Below are 18,963 nucleotides of genomic sequence, written 5' to 3'. Positions count from 1 at the left end.
ACTGGGTGTGTGTCCTGGGCACGAGAAGCAGTGTGCCAAGTGGGTAGAGTATGGGCCTGGGAGAAGGAGGACCTGGGTTCTAATCATTCATTCAATCATATTTATTGAGCATTACCTGTGTGCAGAGCACTGTACTATGTGCTTCGAAAGTACAATTCAGCAAATTGAGACGGAACCTCCTTCATCATAGACAAACATAGACAACGTGTTCTTCCTCAACACATAGAACACCAAAGAGATGCCAGCAGATTCAAAAGATTTTTTAAGAAGGAAAGGAAGGGAACTGATAGTGGAAACTAAGTATCTCACTGCTTCCCGCTGCTCTCAAGTTTCTAGCTAGAATCGTTCTGGACAGATTATTGAAGAATTAGTCCACTAAATACTATCTGAATAGCAACATGGCTTCAGATCAAAATCCGGCACTTCAGGAATGATGTGTGTACTATGACACACAAGGAAATAGCAGGGGGAGCAATACCAAAACCTCAAAACTGTTTTCGTGATGTTCACAAAATAATTTGACATGATCCACCAACTTGAGCTCTGGATACTGTTAAAAAAAATGGTGCTGTTCTATCCGCTTGTCTGCTTCGTGACTTTGGTCAAGTCACTTCGCTTCTCTATGCCTCAGTTACCTTATCTCCAAAATGGGGATTAAGACTGTGAGCACTGTATGGGACAGGGAAAGTGTCCAACCCAATTATTCATTCAATCGTATTTATTGAGCACTTATTTTTGTACTGAGCACTGTATTAAGCACTTGGAAAGTACAATTTGCCAACAGAGAAAATCCCTACCCAACAACAGACTCACAGTCTAGAAACAGGCTCAAAGTCTCTACTCCAGTGCTTACTACAGTGCCTGGCAAGTAGTAAGTGCTTAACTAGTATCACCATTATTATTATCATCTTATCTACAACAGTGCTTAGCCCAGGACTTAGCATCTATCATTTACTTACTATAATACTACAATACAATACAACTTACTACAATATTGAGAATCTGTTCCCTGTGAGGTTGGGATCTTCTCTCAGTTTTATTCTTGAGGGGGAAAGGAGTGACAGATTGCAAAATCCCAAGGAATTCAGTTTAAATTTAGACTATCTGGATAGGTCAAGATATAGGAAACTTCCTATATAGGTGCTTTCAGCCTTTACATTAAAAGAAACAAAAACCTTCAGCCAACTCTTGTTCAATCACTAATTTTCCTTTTAATGTTTTAAAGCTTCATTTTTCAGGAGATGTTTTTACTCTTTCATATCTACCATGCTGGCTTCAAAATCCTTTTTTTCTGACAATAGCAGCTTGAGCAAAACACTGATAAAGTGCAAAGTCAATTTCTTTCTGAATCCAATTTTGCTGTAACTGCAGCGAGTCCCACACTGCAGCAGTTGTGAATTTTGCCTGCTGGTCCTGGAAATGCAGAGGATATCATCTCCATGGTGACTTAGCCACTAACCTAGAAATGTGAGCTGGCTAGTCCTGGCCAGTGTCCTCTCCTCTCCGTGTGTGACACGGTTAATAATTAGCCTTCCATTTTGATTGGCAGGGACCTTAGTCTGAAGGACAATATGCATTTTAAGCAAGCCACACGTTGAATAAGGCACTAAGTAGCCAAAGCCATTTTACGATATGTCCCTCGATGTAGCAATAACATCCTCGGTTCTGGCAGAGGGAGGCTAGAAAGAAAGCAAGGGAAATGCACTGTTCAATTTATAACTTCAAGAAATGCTGCTTCAGCACTGGCAATCGCATCCTCTGTTTCAGTACGCCGTCCTGAGGGAGCTATCCGGAAACCGCAGAAATTACGGACATAGCACGTTTCTGATCTTGGAATGGAGCTGTGAAAGCCAAGATCTCCCTGAGGGGCAGTTGAGGTGAGTTGGAGTCTCTGCCGTAAGTACTGTGGACTCTTCCCTCGTCTTGTTTACATTAGCTATGAACGATTCCCTAGCCACAGAGTCACTGTGCAGCGGAGTATCGTTTATCTCCTCTGGTAGCCTCATCTCCCCCTGTTGCCCATCCTCAAAGCACAGTGTACCTAACAGGAGCGAAACACTGGCATTGAGGCAGATATTTGTAAGCTAACATGAGGTAGGCAGAAACCTTCTGAAGTTGATACATGCTGTGTTTTTTCTCCTCGCTGCGACTAGAAAGCAGGCTGCCTTTGAAGAGGTGACACAGACATCTTCATGGCTTCTCCAGGTAAGGATCTGTGGAGCCTGCCAATGACTTCTCTTTAAATTCCGAATTTTGAAAACTGAAGCGTCATAAAATAAACATAGAACTACTGGGAAACAAGGCTCTTTGATCTGCTTTCATCCAGAATTGGTTTTGCCTTTTGAATGTTTTTGAAAATTTCAGATTCTCCAGAGGCCGCAGCATAAAAAATCTTATCTAATAAAATGCAAATGTTCGTAACGAACGTAGAGATAAAGGTTTCATGCTGTTAGAAGCAGACACTTTATAAAAGTATGTTTCTAAGAAATGCCACTTAATGACATTTAGGATGACAGTGTTTGAAATGACGTGCAGAGAAAGGTCAGGAAGAAATGCCAGGGTTGCAGGAATGTGTATCCAGTCCTTCCAGGTGTTGGATAAAAGATAAAAGGTAATTTTCAGTGCCTTCCAGCGTATGAGAAAAATTGTTTCTTCTTTGGTTTTGTGTTTCATGGTCCTTTGAGCAACCAGTTAGAAGTGAATTGATCATCTTTAAAACTGAGGTAGCTCATGCCATGAATTAATAACAAGTACATTTTCATTTCCTAAACAGGTAAATGCCTTCCAAGGTATGTTGTGAATAGTTTTTCACATTAATTTTAGGATACATTTTCTGGATGTGGGCAGACCAAAGAGGTCTATGCAATTTTCATTTTGTCAGTTGTTAATATTTCTTAACTATATTTTGTGGTATTTGTTAATCAATCATATTTATTGAGTGCTTACTGTGTGCAGAGCACTGTACTAAGCGCTTGGGAAGGACAAGTTGGCAACATATAGAGATGGTCCCTACTCAACAGTGGGCTCACAGTCTAGAAGGATTTGTTAAGCATTTACATTGTGCCAGGCACTAAGTGCTGAGATAGAGAAGCAGCGTGGCTCAGTGGAAAGAGTATGGGCTTTGGAGTCAGAGGTCATGGGTTCAAATCCCAGCTCTGCCACTTGTCAGCTGTGTGACTTTGGGCAAGTCACTTAACTTCTCTGGGCCTCAGTTACCTCATCTGTAAAATGGGGATTAGGACTATGAGCCCCCTGTGGGACAACCTTATCACCTTGTAACCTTCCCAGTTCTTAGAACAGTGCTTTGCACATAATAAGCACTCAATAAATTCCATTATTATTATTATTGTTATACAAGCTAATCTGGTTGGACACAGTCCCTACCCTACAATGGGCTCACAATCTGAATCCCCACTGTATAGATGAGGGAAATGAGGCACAGAGAAGTGAAGTGATTTGCCCGAGGTCACACAACAGACAAGTTGCGGACCCGGGATTAGACTCCATGACCTTCTCACTCCCAGGCCCATGCTCTATCCACTATACCATGCTGCTTTTCAGAGTTAGGGGAGGCAAGGTATATTCCTCAATCTGGGAATCTATTTCTAGCCTAGACCCAGCCCTTAAGTGCCTCAGTGACTGAATTAAGTCACTTTACCTCTCTGAGGATTCTAATTCCTGCCTCTATCTACCACACAGAGTTATTATTTAGTTAAAACGAAAGAAGCAATGTGAAAATGAAAGCACTCTCCATACTGAAAATATTAGTATAGGCCCTGAAACACTGTGGAGATAATAATAATAATAATAGTAATAATAATAATGGCATTTATTAAGCGCTTACTATGTGCAAAGCACTGTTCTAAGCACTGGGGAGGTTACAAGATGATCAGGTTGTCCCACGGGGGGCTCACAGTCTTCATCCCCATTTTACAGATGAGGTAACTGAGGCCCAGAGAAGTTAAGCAGTGTGGCTCAGTGGAAAGAGCGCGGGCTTGGGAGTCAGAGGTCATGGGTTCGAATCCCACCTCCCCCACATGTCTGCTGTGTGACCTTGGGCAAGTCACTTCACTTCTCTGTGCCTCAGTTCCCTCATCTGTAAAATGGGGATGAAGACTGTGAGCCCCCCGTGGGACAACCTGATCACCTTGTGTTCCCCCCAGTGCTTAGAACAGTGCTTTGCACATAGTAAGCGCTTAACAAATACCAACATTCTTCTTCTTCTTAAGTGACTTGCCCAAAGTCACACAGCTGACAACTGGCGGAGCCGGGATTTAAACCCATGACCTCTGACTCCAAAGCCCATGCTCTTTCCACTGAGACACACTGCTTCTTTAAGTATTTAGGTGTTTCCTGATGATGTAACAATAACAACAACAAGAATAGTATTTGTTAAGCATTTGCTATGTGCCAAGCACTGTACTATGTGCTAGAGTAGATACAAGATAACTAGGTATTGAATTCATGTTTCCCAGATGAGGAAACTGAGGCATGGTGGTTAGGTGATTTTCCTAAGGTCACATAGCAGGCAAGGGGCAGAGCTGGGATTGGAACCAATCAATAAATCAATCAATTCTATTTATCGTGCATAACTGTGTGCATAGCGCTGTACTAAGCACCTGGAAGAGTACAATGCAACAGAAGTGGTAGACATGTTTCCTGCCCACATGGAGCTTGCAGTCTAGAGCAAAGTCCTCTGGCTACCACTAGACCATGCTCCAGCATATTTTTGCAAGTACCACGTTGTACTAGTGCTCATAATTCCTATTGAAGTTGTAAGATTTCAATAATTTTCTATTCCACAGAGATAAGAACTGTTCTATTCAATCATATTTATTTATAAATACCATTGATTGATATTTATTGAGCACTTACTGTGTGCAGAGCACTGCACTAAGAGCTTGGGGGAGTACAATATTGGTGCAGCTGGTAGACACATTCTCTGCCCACATGGAGCTTATAGTCTAGAGGACAGTATTCAATGCGATCTTGCAGTATTTCAACATGAAGAGTTAGATAATTAAGTTGAAGTAGGCCAATCATTTATTCTAGACATAACAGCTACTTTTATGGAGCCCATTTTAAAAGATCTCCCTTGCTGATTTTCTTTTTTTCTAAATGTCCCTGCTTGGGCCCATAAACAATAAAGCAAAAGGAGCATTTCCTTTATCAAATCATTTTCAAACACTTATAGGTTTCGAATGTCTCATGTTACTAGTGGGGAAAGACCAAACAAAATTGAAAGGAAGGCACAAAATGGGAATCAAGTCCCTTATCATGAATATTTTACCCATTTATGATTCAGTTTTTTTTTATCTTACATCAGGAAGAAAAAAAAAAAGTAAAAAGTGATGAGGTCCTTTGCTTTGCTTTTCAAATTGACAATATAATCTGGTCCAAAACGCCTTCATCAGTTCTTGAAACCAGAGTTAAAACTATAGTCATAGCCTCTAAAGGAAAATGCTGCAGAGGGTATAAAATATTTATAAATTAGTTATACATTTTTAAAAGAGCAGATAGAAATTCAAAGTCAGGTGGAAATTCAAAGGAGCTTCCTCTTCTGGTGGTCCTAGTCTCTGAAGGAGCTTGTGACTGGAAAAGAAAGATTAAGATTAAAATAAGAAGACTCTCACCCCTCAAAAACAATGTGGTTAAAATGCTGTTAAGGATTTGATTCAGGGCTGCAAACTCAGAGGAAAAGTCCCATTCAGAAACCGACACTTGTTCTGTGAACACTCTGAAATGCTGTAGCACTTCAGTCTGATAAAATCTGGGGAAACCTCTCCTATTCTAAAATAGAGGGCAGTTCAAGATGATCTTCCCTAGTGCCTCCAGAGTTTTGGTGTTGGAGGTAGAGGTGCGATGATTGTTGTATTAGCCTTTAGGGGCAATAAATAATTTTCTTTCCAGACAGACGTCAAACAGAAAGGAATGACAAGATAATAATATTAATGATGGCATTTGATAAGTGCTTACCATGTGCCAGGCACTGTACTAAATGCTGGGGTAGTTACCAGAAAATCTGGCTGAACACAGTCCCTGTCCCACGTGGGCTTCACAGTTTCAATCTCCATTTTACAGATGAGGGAACTGAAGCCCCCGAGAAGTAAAGTGACTTGCCCAAGGTGACATAACAGATAAGTGGCAGAGACGGGATAAGATAGACTGCTAATGCAAATGGTGGAGAGCTTGCTTTTTGAGATGACAAATTTAATAGCTATAACTTTCTTGTAGAGAGATTTTAAACTTTCTGTACTGATTTAACTTTTCTTACATTTCCCTTGGACATACTTGTTAGTGAGTCAAGAGCAGTCCTAGAAATACTTTCCTCTCACACATACATGATGCCCCTTTTATCTGGCCTTATACCCCCATATCACACAGGTAAGATCATTCAGTCATCTGGTATTATCGCAGACTGTCAGATTTTCAGCTGTTCTGAAAATAGAGAAATAGGGTGGCTTAGTAAAAGAGCACGACCCTGGGAGTCAGAGGACCTGGGTTTTAATCCTGGCCCTGCCGCTTGTCTGCTGTGTGACCTTAGGCAAATCACTTAACTTCGCTGTGTCTCAGTTCCCTCAGCTGAAAAATGGGGATTCAATGCCAGTTCTCCTTCCTAGACTGTGACCCTCCAGTGGGACCTGATTATCTTGCATGTACCCTAATGCTTTAGCAGAATGCTTAATACAGAGGAAGCACCAACAAATAATAATAATAATGGTATTTGTTAAGTGCTTACTATGTGCAAAGCACTGTTCTAAGCGCTGAGGGGATCAGGTTGTCCCATGTGGGGTTTACAATCTTAATCTCCATTTTACAGATGAGGTAACTGAGGCACAGAGAAGTTAAGTGACTTGTCCAAAGTCACACAGCTGATTAGTGGCAGAGCCGGGTTTAAAACCCATGATCTCTGACTCCCAAGACCGTGCTCTTTCCACTGACCCATGCTGCTTTTCTACCAGACAGGAATACCACTCCTGTCATTATTCTACAAAATGAATACAACCCTGAATGCTTTTATGTTGTTTTTATTTTAAGCACCCACTCTTCAGTATTCTAGACTGTAAGCTTGTTGTGGGCAGTGAGCATGTCAACCAACTATGTTATATCACTGTAAGCACTCAATAAGTACGATTGATTGATTGAATTCCTTACAGTGTCCATAGTCACAGAAGCCTGAGAGAAAAGTGCGAAAGTTCTGGGAGATGTGGAGGGGTGGTCGCAGCGGGCCTCCCAGAAACACACTGTAGGTTTGGGTGTGTCTACTTCTGCAAAATGACACTTACGATGTTCCCGTCCCAGCCTCAAACATGAGACATTGCCTGCTGTGGGCAGGTATTTTCTCTATTGCTGAATGTACTTTCCAAGTGCTTAGTACAGTGCTTTGCACACAGTAAACACTCAATAAATATGACTGAATGAATGAACATTGTATGCCTCTCCCTGTCTGGTATTCCTGAGAGCCATCAGTGGTGCCACCCTCCCTGGGATGACGAGACTGACCTGGGTTGCCCTCAACCAGCAGAAACTGATACAGCCCTGGGTATCTTAGGCACTTCACATACAGGATATCAGCACAAACCAGTACAGTCAGAAGTCCCCTCTACCTAGCCCTGGGAAACCTCTTTCATTCAATAGTATTTATTGAGCACTTACTGTGCGCAGAGCACTGTACTGAACGCTTGGGAAGTACAAGTTGGCAACATATAGAGACAGTCCCTACCAAACAGCAGGCTCACAGTCTAGAAGGGGGAGACAGACAACAAAATAAAACATACTAACAAAATAAAATAAATAGAATAGTAAATATGTATAAGGACATCTGAGTAGGAATGTCCTGAAGGCAGGAGGAAAGGTGTGACTGCAGAGAAGGGGCGAGGTCAAGGCTGGGTGGTAGATTTGGGAATCATTCATGTAGAGTTGGTAGTTAAAGCCATGGGAGAGAATGAGCTCTCCAAGGGAGCGGGTGTAGAGGGAGAATAGAAGGGGACCAAGAACTGAACCTTGAGGCACACCCAGAGTTAGTCTGTGGGATGCAGAGGAGGAACCCACAAAAGAGATGCAGTATTGTGTAGTAGATAGAGCACGGGCCTGGGAATCAGAAGGTCATGGGTTCCAATCCTGGCTCTGCCATTTGTCCGCTGTGTGATCTCGGGCAAGTCACTTCACTTCTCTGGGCCCCAGCTACCTCATCTGCAAAATGGGATGGAGACCATGAGCCCCACGTGGGACAGGGACTGTGTCCAACCTGATCTGCTCGTATCCACCCCAGCACCCAGTACTGTGCCCGGCATATAGTTAAGTGCTTAACAAATACCATTATTATTATTATTGTTATTATTATTATTAAGAGACCGAACAGGAGCAGTCAGAGAGACAGGAGAGGACAGTGTCAGCAAAGCCAAGATGGGATAATGTTTCCAGAAGCGGGTGAACCACAATGTTGAAGGCAGCTGAGAGGATGAGGATTAGCAGGGAGTGTAGGTCACTGGCTTTGGAAAGGAGAGCACCGATGCCGGTTGAGAGGGCAGTTTTGGGGGGTCAAGGGGGTCAAAACCAGATTGGAGGAGGTCAAGGAGAGAATCGGAGAAAAGCAGGAAGTGGATGTATGCACCTCACTCTAGGAGTTTTGAGAGGAACAATAGGAGGGAGATGAGGTGATAACTGGAGCGAGCTATGGGGTCAAGGGAGGATTCTTTTTAGGATGGGGACATGAGCACTTTGAAAGCAGTGGGGAAGAAGCTATTGGAAAGTGAACAGTTGAAGAATGGCGGTCAGGGAGGTGAGACGGGAGGGGCAATGGATATTCAAATACCTATTTTACCATGCGTGGTCAGTTGTGGAAGGGTTCTGGGCCACTTTGTACCCCCCTAGCGCTTAGAACAGTGCTTTGCACATAGTAAGCGCTTAACAAATGTCATCATTATTATTATAATAGTTCAATGTCCTGGAACTGTATTGTTTGCACTCTCCCAAGAGCTCTGCACTCAGTACAGTGTTCTGCACACAGTAACCGGCCTTGAAGTCAGAAGGACCTGGGTTCTAATCCTAGCTCTGCCACTTATCATCTGTGTACTTTAGGCAAGCCACTTAACTTCTCTGTGTCTCAGTTACCTCATCTGCAAAGAGGGGATTAAAACTGTGAGCCCCATGTGGGACATGGATTGGATCTAACCTGATTAACTTGTATCTACCCCGGTACAGTGTCTAGCACATAATAAGCACTTAAATACCATTAAAAGAAACACTGATCGATTGATTGGGACTAAACCACTCCAACCCCTTTTCTTGATAACTAGGGTGGGCTCCGAGTGTCCTCACAGACATTGGATATGAAGATGATGCTCACTGTGGGCAGGGAATGTGTCTGCTAACTCAGTTGTACTGTACTCTCCCAAATTCTTAGTACAGTACTCTGCACATAGTAAGTGCTCAATAAATAATATTGATGATAATGATTGATGACATGCATCAGCCAAGTGCAGGGTGGAACATAATGCCCTCGTTCTTACTCGCCATCTTTTAGAAGTATGTTTGTGACCTCCCCGCAATCCAACAGAGTTGGAGGAATAGATATCCCTACCTCCTCCAAAGCCTTTAAGGTCTTCCCACCCGGGTCCCTCTGAAAATCACAGTGGCAGAATCTATGGTGGAGGGCAGTTGGGAGCTGAGAACAACGTTATCAAGTTATCGGTGTTCTATCTGTACCAGCTTGGGGAAAAAAAATCACCTGAAATCCAGACAGTCCAACTTTCAACTGGACTGGTAACCATACCACAAGCACTCAGGAAATACTCACACACACAGACCCACACACACAAACATGCTGTAACGAGTTTGCTGGAGAGGCTGAAGTTTGAAGGATCCACTTATGCTCTTGTACATATTTTCATAGGCTCCAAGAGCTTGAAAATCAAAACCAAGTGAAATTTTTCCTCACGGAAATTGTCAATTTGTGCTTGAGAAAAACTTTGGGAGTCCCTTGGGATAAATCAGTCTGAATAGTATTAATGTGCAAAAGTAGTCTTACTGGAAACTGGGAATTACTTTTTCTTCAATTTAGACTAATCCCTCAGAATGAGGGGAGGGCTATTTGTGGGGAAGAAAGGAGATAAAGCCTGGGCAGGAGCCATCAGCAAGCAGCCAAGAACTCCAAAGGATATGTTCCCACAAAGCAGTTTACAGTTGTTATGGGAATTAAACTAACATTTGGTGATTTGTGGCCAGCTGGAAAAAACATGGGCTTGGAAGTCAGAAAGACTTGGGTTCTCATCCCAGCTCTGCCACTTTCCTGAGGCACAACCTTGGGCAAGTCACTTAACTTCTCTGTGCCTTGGTTCCTCTACCGTAAAAAGGGGATTCAATACCTGTTCTCCTTCCTACTTAGACTGTGAGCCTCATGTGAGAGAGAGATTGTGTCTCCCCGAATTATCCTTGTGGATAGAGCACTGGCCTGGGAGTGAGAAGGACATTCATTCATTCATTCAATCATATTTATTAAGCGCTTACTGTGTGCAGAGCACTGTACTAAGCACTTGGGAAGTACGAGTTGGCAACATACAGAAACAGTCCCTACCCAACACCGGGCTCACAGACATAGGATCTTATCCTGACCCTGCCACGTGTCTGGTATGTGACCTTGGGCAAGTCATTTCACTTCTCTGTGCCTCAGTTTCTTCATCTGTAAAATGGGGATTGAGACTGTGAGTCCCATGTGGGACAGGGCCTGACTCCAGTAGAATTAGCATGCATTTACCACAGCAATTAGAGCAGTGCTTGACATACAGTAAGCACTTAACAACTACCATCATTATTATTATTCCATCTACCCTAGTGCGTTGTACAGTGTTTGGCATAGACTATGCACTAACAAATGCCTCAATTATAATTATGATTTGTTGGGACCTACTAATGTCAGCAATCACAGTCTTTACCCAATGCCAGAACAAGGGGTATCTTGAGCTGACATGGACAGGAACACCCTGTTTGATATCTCCTCCATGGGCACAAGCAGGGCTCTGGCTTCCTGAAATTCTCTCTTCCCCTCCTGAGGAGAAACCACATGTCTATTCCATTTCCTGCCACCTTCTGACTATTTATGCAATTAGGGGCAGAGATCCAAAATTTACCAAACCACCATCATACCTCAATATGTTGCTGACTTGTGCTTCCCAAGTGCTTAGTATAGTTCTCTGCACACAGTAAGCACTCAATAAATATAATTGAATGAATGATTGAATTAATGAATATGAACCAATAATTTCAACCCTTGGCCTGGGCCCTTCCAAACCAGGAAAAAAAACCAGTTAATTAAGATTCTTCCATTTCCCACTGATCCTGCTTTCTGTGGCACAGATTCCCACAAAATTTATATGTACATCTCTGCAATTTTGTGAGCCCGCTGTTGGGTAGGGACTGTCTCTATGTGTTGCCGACTTGTACTTCTCAAGCGCTTAGTACAGTGCTCTGCACACAGTAAGTGCTCAATAAATACGATTGATTGATTGATTGATATTAATGTCTATTATTAATGTCTATCTTCCCCTCTAGACTGTAAGCTCACTGTAGGCAGGGAATGTTTATTTATTGTTATATTATACTCTCCCAAACACTTAGTACAGTGCTCTGCACATAGTAAGTGCTCACTTGTCTGCTCTGTGACCTTGGGCAAGTCACTTAGCTTCTCTGTGCTTCAGTGACCTCATCTGTAAAATGGGGATTGAGACTGAGCGCCCCATGTGGGACAGGGACTGTGTCCAATCCAGTATGCTTGTATCCACCCCAAAGCTTAGAACAGTGCCTGGCACGTAGTAAGCCCTTACCAAATATCATCATCATAAAAATTATTACTATTATTAATAATAAATACAATTGAATGAATCATGAAGAGAAAGGGCAAAAGGCAGACAGAAAAATTGGAAGAAGAAATGCAGCGGCCCAGGACAAGAAGAATTGAGGGTGGGTAGACTGTAAGGTCATTGTGCACAGCGAACCTGTCCACCAACACTGGTGTATTGTACTGTCCCAAGCATATAATACAGCGTTCTGCACACAGTAAGCATTCAAAAACTAATGATCAATCTACCCCAGAGTCCTAGACAACAGAGAAAAGCTGGTCTGGATGTCTCAACTGTGAAGTCATGTTCAATTTCAATTTTTCTGTAGATTCTCACAATCAGATAGGCCAGGGGTCAGCTGGTTTTCTGCCTGGCTCTACAGACCCTGAACGAAGTCATCCCGCTGCAACATCCAGTTCCCAACAACAAGTACCACGGCCTCCTCCTCTGCCACCTGCCAGCCTCCCTCCTGGATTAGAACACTTAAGTCAGGTAATAATCCTTATAATAATAATAATTATGGTATTTTTAAGATCTTACTACATGCCATTCATTCATTCAGTTGTATTTATTGAGTGTTTACTGTGTGCAGAACACTGTATTAAGCACTTGGAAAGTACAATTCAGCAATAGAGACAATCCCTGCCCAGACCAGGTTTACAATCTAGGAGATGACAGACATTAGAACAAGTAAACAGGAATCAATATAAATAAATAGAATTATAGATGTGTACATATACACACAAGGGCTGTGAGGCGGTGAGAGGGGGGTAGATCAAGGGGAGTGAGTTGGGGTGACATGGAGGGGAGAGGGAGTTGAGAAAAGGGAGGCTTAGTCTGGGAAGGCCTCTTGGAGGAGGTGAGCCTTCAGTAGGGCTTTGAAGGGGGGAAGTGTGATTGCTTGGTGAATTTGAGGAGGGAGGTTGTTTCAGGCCAGAGGAAGATCGTGGGCCGGGGTCGACGGCGGGACAGGCGAGAACGAGGCACAGTGAGGTTAGCCACCAGAGGAGCGGAGTGTACGGGCTGGGAAGTAGAAGGAGAGAAGGGAGGTGAGGTAAGAAGGGGCAGGATGATGGAGAGCTTTCAAACCAAGTACTGTACTAAGCATTAGAATAGAGATTAGCTAATCAGGTCAGAAACAGTCCCTTTCCCATATTGGGCTCACAGTGTAAGTGGGAGGAAGTACAGGTATTTAATCCCCATTTTATAGATGAGGAAACTGAGGCACAAGGAAGTTAAGTGATTTGCCCAAGGTCACCCAGCAGGTAAGTAGCAGAGCCATGATCAAAACCCAGGTCCCCTGACTCTCAGGCCTGTGCTCTTTCCAAATCAGTTAATATGACTGATTTATTGATTTAGAAAGAGCACAGTGGAAAGCGCACCGACCTTGGGAGTCAGAGGACTTTGGTATTGATTGAAATACAATTGATTGATTTCCGCTAGGCTGTGCTGTTGCTGGGTTTCTCTTTCTAAAGTTTTCTTGATGGATCTTTTGTCTAATTTCTTTTTTGTGGGAGTAAATGTTAGTAATGTTAGGGCATTAAAAGGAAATTGAAATGATTTGGGGCACTTAAGATATATTTTAAAAGCTTAAGTATACTAAATACTTTAGGTACCTGATGGTTGTGAAAGTAAAATTTATCTAGGAATGTGTTCACATTTTATTTCTCTGATGAGAGGTGATCGTTGCAGAGAAAATTCTGAGTTGCATTTTCCATTCCACCAAAATAATCCTGGAAAAATCCCTAACTGCAAACTTATTTTCCACTTGGTTAACAATTTCTCTCCTTTTTTATGCTTCAGCTAAATTTGAATGCTATATTATAATGATACATTAATTATAATGATAATGAAACGCTATCATTTAACACCGGATTGTAAATTCCTTGTGAGCAGGGTCCAGAGATCATGTCCACCAATTATTCTGCAGTTTCCCAAGGGTACTCTGACCATGGCAAGCTCTCAATAAATACCACTGATGGATTCCCCTGTAAACTGCAAGCTCCCTATGGACAGGGGTCATTTCTAACCAACTCTGTTGTACTGTACTTTGCTAAGCACTTAATACAATGCTCTGCACTCAGTAAGTGCTCAAAAATACCATTGATTGTGCTTAGAAAGTAACAACATCAACTCTTCACTTTTCAACCAATCTAATTTCATTTTTTTGTTTTGGTTTACACCTCGTCCCCCTCTCCATCCCCCCATCTTACCTCCCTCCCTTCCCCACAGCACCTGTATATATGTATATGTTTGTACATATTTTTTTTACTCTATTTATTTATTTAATTTATTTGTACATATCTATTGTATTTATTTTATTTTGTTAGTATCTTTGGTTTTGTTCTCTGTCTCCCCCTTTTAGACTGTGAGCCCACTGTTGGGTAGGGACTGTCTCTATATGTTGCCAATTTGTACTTCCCAAGCGCTTAGTACAGTGCTCTGCACATAGTAAGCGCTCAATAAATACGATTGATGATGATGATGATGATGATGTATGCAAATAAAATACTGAGTATCCTGAATTAATGCTTTATAGTGACAACTAGCAGCTTCAAAATCCAATACAATTATATAGACTATTTCTCACAGATAAGGCGGTATTCTATCCCTGGTGGTCCATTAGGCTTTTGGAAAGTGGTATTGGCTAAATCTATCCATTAAGAAGCCCTTTGGTGCTTTTTTTTTAAAAAAAAAAACAACTTACCATGCATCAAGCACCGTTCTAAACACTGAGTAGATCCAGTAGATAGTAGTAATCAGGTCAAATATGGCCCCTGTCCCACATGGGACTCACAGTCTAAGAAAGAGGGGGAAACAGAATTGTATCCCCATTTCACAGTTGAGGAAACTGAGGCATAGGGAAAGTAAGTGGCTTGCCCAAGGTCACACAGCAGACAAGTGGTGGAGCTGGGACTAGAACCCAGGTCCTCTGGCTCCCAAGCCTTGATTCACCAGGCCAGAGTGTTTCCCTTCTCTTTCATTTATTCATTCAGTCATATTTACTGAGCACTCACTGTGGGTACAGTACCGTACTAAGCACTTGATAAAGTACAATACAAATAAATACAATACAAACAGACACATTCTCTGCCCAAAAAAGAGCTTATATCTAGAGATTCCAGCTCCACTTGGGGTGATCAATCTGAGCTACTTATTGAAGGTTTGCTGTGTGCAGGACATTGTACCAAGTGTTTGGGAGAGTAGAATATAACAGAGTTGGTGGGCACTTTCCTTGCCCACAAGGACTTTACAGTATAGAAGGTATGCCAAAGGATGGAGCTGGTAGAGAAGCCATTACAGTAGTGACAGCAAAAACAGCCACTTCTACTGCTGCTCTGCTTCTTGTTGCTCTTCCTGAAGAGAATGCTCAGGAGCCCAGCAAGAAACAGTAGTTTTGAGAAACTGATTCTGCTGCTGCCATCACAAAGAGCTTCTCAGAGTCGAAACCTCTCTAGGCTATAAGCTCTTTCTGGGCTGGAAATGTGTCCGTTAACTCTGTTGTATTCTTCCAAGCCCCTAGTACAGTACACTACACACAGTAAGTACCATTTTAAATAGTAGTGATAATAGTAGTAGTGGTTGTAAAAGTATTTCTTAAGCACCTTATCTGTGAAGAGCAACGTGCTAAGTGCCGGGGAAAAGTACATGAGTGAGAATTAGACATGGTTCCTCTCCCATGAGGGAGTCAAAACCTAACACTGAAAGAAGGAGTTGGGGGATTGACAGACACAAGGAACAATGAAACAATCAAAACACCCACACTTGAAAGGACTCTATCACCTTGCCCACTCCTACCCCACCTTACCACTCTCCTACTGACACCCAGCCCAAGCACTTCACTCCTCTAATGCTAACCTTCTCACTATACCTCGATCTCATCTATCTCGCTGCCGAGCTCTCGCCCATGTCCTGTCTCTGGCATGGAATGACCTCCCTCTGAATATCCGACAATCACTCTCCTCTCCTTCAAAACCTTACTGAAGGCATGTCTTCTCCAAGAGGCCTTCCCTAACTCAACCCTCCTTTCCTCTTCTCCCACTCCTTTCTGAATCACCCTGAGTTGCTCCTTTTATTCATCCCCCCATCCCCACAAATTTTATGTACATATCTGTAATTTTATTTACATTAATATCTGCCGCCTCCCCTAGCTATAAGCTCACCGTGTGTACAATATATTGTTACATTTTAGTGTCCCTAACAGTACAGTGTTCTGCACACAGTAATAATAATAATAATAATTTGTTAAGTGCTTACTATGCGCCAGGCACTGTACTAAGTACAGGGGTGGATACAAGCTAATCGGGTTGGACACAGTCCCTGTCCCACATGGGTCTCACAGTCTTAATCCCCATTTTACAGATGAGGTAACAGGCACAGAGAAGTTAAGTGACTTGCTGTAGGCCACACAGCAGACACGTGGAGGAGTCAGGATTAGAACCCAGGTCCTTCAGACTCCCAACCCCATGCTCTATCCACTACGCCAGATTGACTGACTGACACAGAGAGCTGAAAAGACAAGGACAATGATACAAGAGAGATTCATCATATTTATTGAGTGCTTACTGTATTCAAAGCACTGTACTGTGAGCCAATTGTTGGGTAGGGATTGTGTCTATCTGTTGCCAAATTTCACCCCTCACATCCAAGCCGTCACCAAAACCTGCCGGTCTCAGCTCCGCAACATTGCCAAGATCCGCCCTTTCCTCTCCATCCAAACCGCTACCCTGCTCATTCAAGCTCTCATCCTATCCCGTCTGGACTACTGCACTAGCCTTCTCTCTGATCTCCATCCTCGTGTCTCTCTCCACTTCAATCCATACTTCATGCTGCTGCCCGGATTATCTTTGTCCAGAAACGCTCTGGGCATATCACTCCCCTCCTCAAAAATCTCCAGTGGCTACCAATCAATCTGCGCATCAGGCAGAAACTCCTCACCCTGGGCTTCAAGGCTGTCCATCACCTCACCCCCTCCTACCTCACCTCCCTTCTCTCCTTCTCCAGCCCAGCCCGCACCCTCCACTCCTCCGCCGCTAATCTCCTCACCGTACCTCGTTCTCACCTGTCCCGCCATCGACCCCCGGCCCACCTCATCCCCCGGGCCTGGAATGCCCTCCCTCTGCCCATCTGCCAAGCTAGCTCTCTTCCTCCCTTCAAGGCCCTACTGAGAGCTCACCTCCTCCAGGAGGCCTTCCCAGACTGAGCCCCTTCCTTCCTCTCCCCCTCGTCCCCCTCTCCATCCCACCATCTTACCTCCTTCCCTTCCCCACAGCACCTGTATATATGTATATATGTTTGTACATATTTATTACTCTATTTATTTATTTATTTATTTATTTTACTTGTACATTTCTATCCTATTTATTTTATTTTGTTGGTATGTTTGGTTCTGTTCTCTGTCTCCCCCTTTTAGACTGTGAGCCCACTGTTGGGTAGGGACTGTCTCTATGTGTTGCCAATCTGTACTTCCCAAGCGCTTAGTACAGTGCTCTGCACATAGTAAGCTCTCAATAAATACAATTGATTGATTGATTGATTGATTGTACTTTCCAAGTGCTTAATACAGTGCTCTGCACACAGTAAGCGCTTAATACAATTGAATGAATGAATATATGTACTAACTGCTTGGGAGAGTACACTACAACAATAAACAACATATTCCCTGTCCACCACGAGCTTACAGTCTAGAGGGGTAGACAGAAAATATGACTAAATAAATTACAGCTATGTACACAAGTGCTATGGGGCTGAGAGATAGTGCATAGTGGCTACAGGAGAACACTACACTGAAACTGTAACCTTCTGATATCCTTAATGGCCATCTGTTGCAGATTCATTCATTCAATAATATTTATTGAGTGCTTACTGTGTGCAGAGCGCTGTACTAAGTGCTTGGGAAGTACAATCAATCAATCAATCAATCGTATTTATTGAGCGCTTACTGTGTGCAGAGCACCGTACTAAGCGCTTGGGAAGTACAAGTTGGCAACATATAGAGACAGTCCCTGCTCAACAGTGGGCTCACAGTCTAAAAGGGGGAGACAGAGAACAAAGCCAAACATACTAACAAAATAAAATAAAGATATGTACAAGTAAAATAAATAAATCAATAGACTAATAAATATGAACAAACATATATACAGGTGCTGTGGGGAAGAGAAGGAGGTAAGATGGGGGGATGGAGAGGGGGAGAGGAAGGAAGGGGCTCAGTCTGGGAAGGCCTCCTGGAGGAGGAGAGCTCTCAGTAGGGCCTTGAAGGGAGGAAGAGAGCTAGCTTGGCGGATGGGCAGAGGGAGGCCATTCCAGGCCCAAAGGTGATTCTATCAGAATCACCTTTGGCCACAGGACCCTAAAAGGATCTCACTGGGCATGCCAACATCAGTAATAATAACAAATTTGTTAAGGTCTGTGCACAGTAAGGGTAAGTGCTCAATAAATACAATTGAATTGAATTAAACATTTACTACATGCCAGACATTGTCCTAAGAGCTAGGGTGGATACAAGCAAATCGGTTTGGATATACGCCCTGTCCCACGTGGGGCTCACAGTCTCAATCCCAATTTTTCAGATGAGGTAACTGAGGCCCAGAGAAGTGAAGTAACTTACCCAAGATCACACAGCAGATATATGGTGGAGGCAGGATTAGAACGCATGACCTTCTGACTCCCAGATACACGCTTTCTTCACTAGGTCAGGCTGCTGCCTAACTTTGATCTGTGAACCTTTCCCATTCACAAACACAGCTCCTTGTTTCTGCTGCTGGAGGCAGCCCCTTCCTCGGTTGCTCTCTTTAGGTCATGGGTTTGAATCCTGACTCCGCAACTTATCAGCTGTGTGACTTTGGGCAAGTCACTTCACTTCTCTGTGTTTCAGTTCCCTCATCTGTAAAATGGGGGTGAAGTCTGTGAGCCCCACGTGGGGCAACCTGATTACCTTGTATCTACCCCAGCGTTTAGAACAGTGCTTGGCACATAGGAAGCACTTAACAAATGCCAACATTTATTATTGAGAAGCAGCATGGCTCAGTGGGAAAAACCAGGGCTTTGGAGTCAGCGGTCATGTGTTCAAATCCCAGCTCTGCCAATTGTCAGCTGTGTGACTTTGGACAAGTCACTTAACTTCTCT

At 43.1% G+C, this 18,963-nt stretch overlaps 1 protein-coding gene across 2 annotated transcripts in view; it reads left to right on the top strand.

Annotated features, from left to right (window-relative positions):
- Window positions 1–1,442: 1,442 nt before the first annotated feature.
- PLSCR5 (phospholipid scramblase family member 5) overlaps window positions 1,443–18,963 on the top strand; it is a 34,241-nt gene continuing 16,720 nt past the window's right edge. For both annotated transcript variants that reach the window (XM_038745660.1, XM_038745651.1), the window contains exons 1-3: window positions 1,443–1,877; window positions 2,154–2,205; window positions 12,166–12,329. In XM_038745660.1, the coding sequence (XP_038601588.1) occupies window positions 2,193–2,205; window positions 12,166–12,329 (177 nt within the window). In that variant the 5' untranslated portion in view covers window positions 1,443–1,877; window positions 2,154–2,192. The remainder of the gene's footprint in view (window positions 1,878–2,153; window positions 2,206–12,165; window positions 12,330–18,963) is intronic.

This window comes from Tachyglossus aculeatus, chromosome 1, assembly GCF_015852505.1.
Source record: "Tachyglossus aculeatus isolate mTacAcu1 chromosome 1, mTacAcu1.pri, whole genome shotgun sequence".
In the NCBI taxonomy this organism is placed as follows: Eukaryota; Metazoa; Chordata; class Mammalia; order Monotremata; family Tachyglossidae; genus Tachyglossus; species Tachyglossus aculeatus.
Note: the sequence above shows the minus strand (reverse complement) of the source record. Positions and strands in the feature narration are given on the sequence as shown.